Source organism: Eupeodes corollae, chromosome 1 (assembly GCF_945859685.1).
Source record: "Eupeodes corollae chromosome 1, idEupCoro1.1, whole genome shotgun sequence".
NCBI classification, from domain to species: domain Eukaryota; kingdom Metazoa; phylum Arthropoda; class Insecta; order Diptera; family Syrphidae; genus Eupeodes; species Eupeodes corollae.
In genome coordinates, this window is record NC_079147.1 from 30245956 (window position 1) to 30256004 (window position 10049).

At 37.2% G+C, this 10049-nt stretch overlaps 1 protein-coding gene and 1 long non-coding RNA gene across 2 annotated transcripts; one reads left to right on the forward strand and one right to left on the reverse strand.

Moving 5' to 3' along the window:
- Positions 1-1993: 1993 nt before the first annotated feature.
- Positions 1994-5722, reverse strand: LOC129953780 (uncharacterized). Its single transcript, XM_056067242.1, has one exon. The coding sequence runs from the start codon at positions 5720-5722 to the stop codon at positions 1994-1996; it is 3729 nt and encodes a 1242-aa protein (XP_055923217.1).
- Positions 5721-7374, forward strand: LOC129942288 (uncharacterized). Its single transcript, XR_008781014.1, has 5 exons — positions 5721-5971; positions 6029-6205; positions 6262-6491; positions 6563-6799; positions 6868-7374. It is a non-coding gene; the product is annotated as an uncharacterized LOC129942288 (long non-coding RNA).
- Positions 7375-10049: the final 2675 nt, after the last annotated feature.

The window sequence follows — 10049 nt, forward strand, 5'->3', positions numbered from 1 at the left end:
GTGACAAAGTAATAAATTTTATTGAACAAACAATAGTAACATTTTAGGTACAATTTTACAGCTTTATAGCATATAAAAGATTTATGTATTTTTAAAACAAAGAGATTACAAAATTAAAATTATATTATATATGACATTTGATAAATGACATTTATATATTTTGACTTCCAAGCTTGAGAGGTTGTTGAAAGTATATCTAGTTGAGCCACTGTATGGTTACATCAGTTGAGCTGCTGTATGCTTAAGGTTATGTTCGCAACATTCCTCCCCAGCTGTGAACAACGTTCGCAAGTTTGTTTTATTTCCTTCAGAGTGCTCATGGAACGATATAAAACAAATATTTAATACATTTATAACAATAAATTGTAATACATTACGAGAACACAAAAAAAAATTTTAATCAAACAGATCTAATTGTGAATGACAGGAATCTATCATGTTCTTGTAGTTTGTCTACGTTCCACAATTGCTACAAGTTCTACATGTCGGCGTCGGTTGTAAATTGTTTTAGTTCGGTTTTGCATTCGCTTTGTTTTAATTTGTGATATTGTTAAATATGTTAATAAAAGTAATAACTTTAATGGAAAAAACAATTATAGTGCTATATGGTGACGAATTAAAGTGAGTTTTAATTATATTTTGTGTTACTTTGTTGTTTATGTCGATAAATTGTGTGTTTTGTGTCTTCCCTTCATCTCCAATAAGCTTATACGTGTTCGTGTGTATTCCCATAAGCATACCCATTATTGTTGTTTTTTTTTTTTTGTTTCATTGATGGCTTGGGCTAATTTTCGTTTGGAAATAGGGTGTTCATTTTTTTATGTGTAAAATTAATTAATTTTGATTAAATTATTTTTAAATCGATTTTTTTTTTTTTTTTTTTTTTAGTGGACTGTAGATGATTAAAATTTGATTAATTAGATATGGTTTTTAATTAGTTTTACAGGGTGTTTCGGTTTTCCGTTCGAAAAATTAAATTTTATTCTGAGTTCGCAAATTGTTTTTGAATGTTTTGTTGTAATTCTGGTGTGAATTTTAAGTATATTTAAAATATTTTACGGCGAATTAAATTAATTCCTTTTACATAGAATTAAAGTTGCTTTAAGTAAAACTAAAATTAATTTTCGGTGAATTACAATTGATTTTAAGTTTGTGATGATGTGCTGATTGTGATATTTGACCTAATTGTGATTTATATGATGATTGGAAATTTCTGTGACTGTGATCAAATTGATTTGTTTTTGTGATAATAACATTAGTTGTGTGATAAATAAATTGTATTTGAATGTTTTTTTTTTTTTCGAATATGTGTTTATTTAAAATAATTTATTATGTGATATTTCAAAATGAATTTATTGTGATTTACTGTGAATATTATGGAATCTTGTGAGTGTGATATTTTTGAATATATGAGTGATATCGATCGAATGTGTGTGTTATCGGTTGGTAGAGTATGAGTGCGTGTGATTTGCATGTGAGAGTGATAACGAATGTGAGTTTTGATCGATATCGAAGATTGAGTGTTTCAAGTTACTGAGTGTGCGTTTGTGAGTGATAGTGAATGATTGTATCGATGATTGATTTTGTGAGCGATAGCGAGTGAGTCAGTGTATCGAATAATTGATTTTGTGAGCGATAGCGAGTGAGTCAGTGTATCGAATAATTGATTTTGTGAGCGATAGCGAGTGAGTCAGTGTATCGAATAATTGATTTTGTGAGCGATAGCGAGTGAGTGAGTGTATCGAATAAATGAGTATGAGTTGTGAGTGATTGATTTTTTCAGAATGCAATCTTGCTTTGCAGAAATAATTTTATTATCTGTGACGACATTTCTGAATGTTTATTGATTTGTGAGTGACTGATGTTGAATATTTTGATTTTCTGCTAACAACATCAGAGTTGAACGACTGTGATGGATGCATGATTGTTATTTCTTATTGTGATTTAGTTAATACGAGTGTTTGTTGATTGCATGTTAGATTTTCGTCCATGGTTAGATAGTTGCGGTTTCATCTGCAGTTCGATTGGATGGTAGTAGGCAAATTTTTGTAATTGGTCTTTTGAACTCTCCAGACTGCGTTTTTATGTTGACGACACGAATCAACCCATCTTTTCCTGGAACTAAAGATATGATGCGTGCAAGAGCCCATTGAGAAGGTGGCAATCGTTCATCCTTGAGCAAAACCAGGTCTCCGATTTGAGGCTGTGCTTCGGTTTTCAACCACTTCGGTCGTTGCTGAAGGCGAGCTAGATATTCGCTACTCCATTGCTTCCAGAACGAATGAACAGCAATTTGGATTTTTCTCCACCTATCAAGGTTGGAAACCTTTTCTGCCAAATCTGCTTCTGGAACTAGTTGGGCCGATGTTCCAAACAGGAAGTGCGCTGGCGTGAGAATAGCGAAGTCGTCTAGGTTGTCGGAAACTGGACAAAGAGGTCTCGAGTTTAGACATGCTTCTATTTCTGTTAGAAGCGTGCTGAGCTCCTCGAATGTAAGGGTTTCATTTCTGACGACCCTTTTCAAATGAAACTTTACGGATTTCACTCCTGCTTCCCATAATCCACCAAAATGGGGAGAAGCGGGAGGAATGAAATTCCATTTAGTTCCGACGTTCGTTGTTGTTGTTGTGATTTGCTTCCAATCGATCTTTGCAGACTTCATCATTCTTTGGAGCTCGGTATTGGCACCCACGAAGTTCTTTCCGCAGTCGCTGTACATTTCAGTGCAGACACCTCGACGTGCCGTAAATCTTCGAAAAGCTGCCAAAAATGCCTGAGTCGTCATGTCACTTACCGCTTCCAAGTGGATTGCTTTGGTAGCTAGACAAACAAATATGGCGAAATACCCTTTATAGATTTTGCCTCCACGTCCTTTCCAGGATTTAACCTCTATCGGTCCAGCATAATCTACACCTGTGTGTGTAAATGGCCGGGACACTCTGACTCGAACAGCTGGTAAATTCCCCATCAATTGTTGCATGGGCTTAGCTTTGAATCGAAAGCAAATTACGCATTTATGAATGTATTTTTTCACGCTTCTCTTGAGATTCAAAATCCAATATTTGGTGCGGAGATTGGTGACCATTTGCTGCAATCCACCATGGAGCGTTTTTTCGTGAGCTTCCCGGATGAGTAATTTCGAAAAGACGTGTTCTGGTTTGAGGATGACTGGATGTTGTTGTTCGAACTGTAAGTTTGAATTTTGAAGGCGTCCTCCAACTCGAAGAATACCATTTCGGTCGATAAACGGATGTAGTGATCCAAAATGTTTCGATGATGATGGATGCTTGATTAAGTTTTGGATTTCTTCAGGAAACATCTGTTTTTGAGCAGCTCTGATGCAATTAAATGTTGCGTTTTGTAACTCGGAAGTGGTAAGTAGTTCAATTAAATGGTTCATCGGGAGTTTTTTCAAGCAAATGTGAACAATCCTCCGGCAATAAGCGATGAATCGTATCAGTTTTTTCAAATCTGAGATTTTATGAAATAATTTTGCAACTTGATTTTCAGATTCTATTGCGCAATGTAACTGGACCTTTACTGATCGCATTTCTTCTTTAGTTTCATACGTTGTTTTTGGACTTGGAAACGGGAACTTCCAAATTGATTGAAGATACTCTGGTCCTCGCCACCAAAGAGTGTTAACTTTTAATTCTGATGGCGAAATTCCTCTCGAAGCTAAGTCCGCAGGATTCAGTTTAGTGGGGACGTGATTCCAAATGTTAACGTTAGTTAATCGCTGAATTTCGGCTACTCGATTGCTGATAAAAGTCTTCCATTTTGATGGCGGTGCAGCTATCCAACATAAAGTTATGGTGGAATCAGTCCACGCGTAAGTTTTGATTTGGCCTAGTTGCAAAACATCTCTTACATAGCACAGAAGACGAGCTAACATAACAGCCCCACATAACTCAAGTCGAGGGAGTGAAACTGTATTAAGAGGAGCAACTCTAGTTTTGGACATAACGAGGTGAGTGTGAATTTTGTTGCTTCTGTTCAGAATCCTAAGGTAAACTACTGCCCCATATGCCTTCATAGAAGCGTCACTAAAACCATGTAATTCTAACTCTAAATTCTCTTTTTCAGTGCAAATCCATCTTGGTATTCGAATTTTTTCGAGACTTGGCAAATCTGTTCGCAGAGAAATCCATTCTTGTTGCAGATTGAGAGGAACAGGAACATCCCATGCTAAACCTTTCAACCACAATTTTTGCATGATAATTTTTGCTGAAATCACGCACGGAGAAATCCAGCCAAGTGGATCGAAAAGTTTAGCAATGGTTGACAAGATGGTTCGCTTAGTGACTTCAGTTGCTTCAGATTGAACCCACTGAAAAGTGAATGAGTCACTGGAAGGGAGCCATTTTATGCTCAAGGTTTTAATGTGCTCAAAAGAATCGAAAGGCAACAGAAAATCAACTTCACGTTCTTGGGGTGCAATATTGATCAAGGCATCTTCAGAATTGCTCGCCCATTTACGTAAGTGAAAACCAGCTAATGATAGAAGATGGTTGATTTCAGCTACCTTTTGTTGAGCTGGTACTGAGTCTGCTCCGCTTACCAAATCATCAACGTACATATCGTGACGTATCATCTGGGCTGCTAACGGATATTTGTCCTTCTCGTCATCAGCAAGCTTGTTCAACGTGCGAGTGGCCAGGTAAGGAGCGGAGGCTGTTCCAAAAGTGACGGTTTTTAATCGATACAGCTGCAGCGGATTCATCTTGTTGTCTCGCCAGTAAATCAGCTGATAAAAGGTGTCTGGTTGTTTCATCTGGATCTGCCGGTACATTTTTTCGATGTCAGCCGTCAATGTAATCTTGAATTTTCTCCATTTTAGTATGATATCCATTATATTTGATTGCGTTTTAGGTCCCACCAAAAGATGTTCATTCAACGAAGTCCCATTTGTAGTTTTAAAGGCAGCATCGAAAACTACTCGAAGCTTTGTGGTTGTGCTGGACTCCTTGAACACGGCATGATGTGGAACAACATAGTGGAATGGTGATTGGAGAATTTCACCTTGGCTGACATCTACCTTTTCCATCTGATCCAACTGAAGATATTCCGAGATGCACGCTGAATACTCCTTCTGCAATTGAGGATTGTTGTCGAATCTTCTTTCGAGCTGGAGAAACCTTCGTAATGCTCCTTGCTGACTTGCTCCTAGTGCTGGTCGAACACCTTCTTTGAATGGTAGTGAGACTTCGAATCTTCCATTTGGCAAACGTCTGGTGTGTGTTTTGAAGTGTTCTTCACAGGCGATATTTTCTGCAGTTTCTGGATCTTCAAACGGCGATTCTTCGATTTCCCAAAATTTTCGAAGCTGGGTATCGATATCAACAAGCTGTAGGTGGACACGGCAAGTTTGAATTGGCGCATTGCCAAAAACAATCCACCCGAGTTGAGTATTCTGTGCAATTGGTGCTACAGGCTCATTTCCCCTTACTATTTCTGGCAAAACGACCTCGGAGAAGACACCACTACCTAGGAGCAAGTCAACACTAGAAGGTTTATAGAAAGAAGGATCAGCCAAACACAAACCCTGAATGTGACCCCATTGATCAGGCAGAATTTCTCTATTGGGAAGTAAACCAGTTATAGTTTTGAGAACAAACGCCCTAGCATCAGTTTGAAAAGAGGTATGTAGAGATTTGATTTTCATATCGACAAAGCTTTGACAAGAACCACTTTTGTTGTTTCCCAAACCATAGAATTCCATGAAGGTACGACATTTTTTTAGACGAAGTTGTTGTACCGCTCGTTCAGTGATGAATGTTGATTCTGAACCAGGATCTAGCAGCGCTCTCAAACTGATGAATTCTCCGTTGGCTGATTGTATTTGGATGACTGCTGTAGCAAGTAACACCATAGTACTCAAGGGATTTGCGACGTGATAATTTTGATAAATTTGCGAAGTGGCAGCTTGGCTAGTACTCGGATTGAATGGTTTCGCGTTTGGATTAATCTGGTTTGTATTTTGATTATTATTTGAATTACCAGACTGTGAATTTGTGTTTGTATTAAGCGCATTCGATGTAGCTGAATTAAAACTGGAACAATTCGCTTGATTGGATTGTGAATTTTGAGAATTTTGGCTGAAATTAGAATTTTGAGCAATAAGAGAACTGTGCAAAAGCGTGTGATGTTTTTGGTTGCAGTGAAAACACCGTTTTTCACTAGGACATTGAAACGTTTTGTGATTGTAAGCTAAGCAATTTTCGCAAACGCCGATTTGTTTCACATGTTTCAACCTTGCAGGAACATCCAGCTTCAAAAATGAGTGGCACGAACGAAGTGAATGCTGACCCTTGTGGCATACTGCGCAGCTATACTTCTGCTTCTTCACCGACTTCATATGCAGCACCTTTGGTTTCAGCTTCAACTGTTCCTTACTCGAACCCGAGTTAACCTTGGGTTTGGAGTTCTGCTGACAAACAACCTCTAAAGAACGAAACCTAGTTGTCAAAAAGGTTGAAAATTCTCTAAAGGTAGGTAACTCTGTACTTAAACCAAGCTTTTCTTCCCACAACTGTTGAGTTTTTGCTGGTAATTTTTGCAGGAGAGTGAAAATAATTACAACATCCCAACTATCTACAGGAACACCTAAATTCTTCAAAGCATGAAGCACCTCTGTTGACTTGTCTAAGAGGCCCTTGATGGAATCTGCTGTTTCAACACTGACTGCCGGCTGATCGAAAAATGTTTTAAGCTGAGTGGTGACCAAAATCCGCTTATGGTCGTAACGCGTTACCAAAATTGACCATGCCTGGTCATAATTGTCATTGTTGACCTCGAGGTAATCTAACAACGAAGCTGCACTACCCTTTAAGCAAGATTTCAAATATGTTAACTTTTCTATTTTAGACAGTGATGAATTGCTATGGATTAAAGAGACGAAGAGATCGTGAAATGGACGCCAATTGTCATAATCCCCATAGAACGTTGGGGGAGTTATCGCAGGAAGTCTTATTTCACGGAAGTTTGATGATTTAGCCGCGTTATTCAAAAAAGATTCCCGCCGATTATGGGATTTGGCACCATCCTTACTTTCATCTCTGGAATTTTCACCAAATTGCAAACTATCTAACCTATCTAACTCATCTAAAATACCAGCTTTGTACGACAGGCAAGTTTCCATAGTATCATCGTACTTTTCCTCACACTCATCTAAAACTGTTTCATCTTCTTCGGCGCCTTGAAAAGCATCGTACAACTCGCATACTTTTCTAAAATTTTCTTCTAGAATATTCAAATGTCCTATCAAGTAATTCTTAGTTTTCTGTTCAGGTTTCAAATTTCTGAACTTTGCGCTATTTTTCAAAATTTGTGAACATGTCTTATTGAAAACCTTTAATTCCACTGAATCACTCATTGTAATACACTCAATACAATGTACGAATATTTCAGTGCCAAAATATGTCTCATTGTCTGTCATTCTAGAGGAGGACCTTATCCAGCCCCTCATGAACCCGCAACCCTGACTCGTAAATGCATACACGGGCCTCTGTCTCTGCCCAGCATTAGTCTGTTGTCTGTCCCCAACATGGGAAATCTGCAAATCCGGCTCGAAGGACCAAAATGTTTCGTCCAAAAACGGTTTTCCAACCAGAAATAAAAGAAATGTTGTTTCCTCGGTGAGGTGTGACAAAGTAATAAATTTTATTGAACAAACAATAGTAACATTTTAGGTACAATTTTACAGCTTTATAGCATATAAAAGATTTATGTATTTTTAAAACAAAGAGATTACAAAATTAAAATTATATTATATATGACATTTGATAAATGACATTTATATATTTTGACTTCCAAGCTTGAGAGGTTGTTGAAAGTATATCTAGTTGAGCCACTGTATGGTTACATCAGTTGAGCTGCTGTATGCTTAAGGTTATGTTCGCAACACTATGAAATGACTGCCTTGCAATATGGAAACACCTTTATTAATCCGACCAATCAATTCGAAAAAAACTAATGCTTCCGGCATTTTTTGAGGGTGGTGACGATATCAACCTTTTTCATATTCTCTTGTATGTTTATAATGCCGAGCAGGTGATTTAAAATTACAAAATCCCCAACCACCCGCTTTATCGCACATGACACATGTATCGCTTTTCTGTATCCAGAGGCTTATCTTCGCTATCTGAAGACCATAATTACACATAATATGCACATATGCTTTATATCCTGACAGGACATCTATGTCTATGTATACAGGTTCGCTCTGTTGTCGAATATATTGAATACCTACATATCAAATAAGGATCATCGTTTGACCTCAAATAATAATATAGGCTGAGGCTCAATAGAAAATTTGAAAATGATATAGCCTTTCAGGCAGACCGTAAGCTGTCATTTATCATTTGCTCGTCATCGCAGCATAATGGAAAATAATTTTCAACTCCACATGGCCACACGGCTATACGACACATGGGAGTTGGGTGCGACTGATGGCAGCCACATTCTTATCACTGTCGTCGATCATTCTACCTTTGCCTATACTCTCTGCAACTCTGGACTGGATGGTACTCCGTCCGCACAACCACTTCCGCTTCTATTGCAAACCAACAAATTCTAAATTGAATGGTGTAGCCTTACCTGATGCCTGACGTCCTGTCCACCATCGCTGCCACTGCCGCCACCGCCGTCCTGTCACCATCGTCATATTCAAAAACAGACAAACACTGAAATTACCTACCTTTAACCTAATATCAACTAATGAAAGTTGATGGCAATCAACAAAGCTGATGTAGCTTTTATCAGAGATGACCATATACACTTTACCTATAGACAATTTTCCAAATATAATTCCTACACGTCCTACCGCCTCATTTGATATGTCCTGACATTGGGAGAGGACAAATTGCTCAGTACTTTTTTCTTTTATTTGTTGGTGTTTTTAATACTTTTGAATGGGATTACTATCAACGCCACTGTTTGCTGGCAAAATTGAAATAAATATCCTTGTGCCCCTTCGCAACGACCGACGACAACGACAACGACGACGACGACATCGACCCCCATATTCAATTAAAAATGACAATTTTACAAATGACTTCAGAAGGATAATAAAAGTTCCAGGAACATGAAAAATATGAGAACGGAAAAGCCAACAAATGAAAAATAAAAGGACAAATAAAAAAAAATTAAGTTAAGTTAAGCAAATTGTGTAAAACCATTGACCTCAAATGTTCTTTGAACAAATTGCATGTGGTTAACATGTTGAAGTTTTTATTTTGTGTTTTTTTTTTATGCCATTCGTTTTAATGCAACACCATTTTCCCACTTCCAAACAAGCTTTTCTTTAAGTGCTTTGTTGGAAGTCCTTCGATTGTTTTCCATATACTCGTATATCCTTTTTGGACAAATGACGAACAAAAACTGAACTGTTAACACCATTAGTGCTATATATGGTGGTTTTTAACGTGCTGTGAATTTTTTTTTCATCAGCGATGTTATAGCAGAAAACTGAGAAATGTTATTTTTCATTGGTAGGCAGTTAAAAATGTTTGTTGTATATAAAATGAAAATGGTTTCACGACAAAATTTTGTTTTTAACTTAAGTCGAGTTTATTCGCAAATTAATTCTATTTTAGGAACACCTTCATCTTGAACCACATTAATTTAAGTTTGAATATGAATATTTAAAAGTATTAAATATTTAAAAATATTTAAAGTGTTTTTTTATAAAACAATTTTTAGAAAATGGAATGCTTGTCAGGTTTGAACATTACAAGCGGGCGAATTTGAACATGTTCAAAGGTGCCCCAAGGTTCAGTTTACTACAGTGTTGCGTACTCATAAAAAGAAAAGAGCTACAGAAGTTAACGAAGATAACATAAAGAGTGCTATCACGGCCTTTTCAAACAAAACAATGACTCTTAGTGGTGATGCCAGTACTTACAGTATTCTGCCGAATACCTTATTTTATAGAATTAAAAAATATAAACAAAACGAAGCGCTGAAAAGTCAAGACTCTTCAACCAATTTCTCTTCAAGTTTTAACCAACGCTCAAGAAGATATGCTGGAGAATACTTACTTGGTTCAA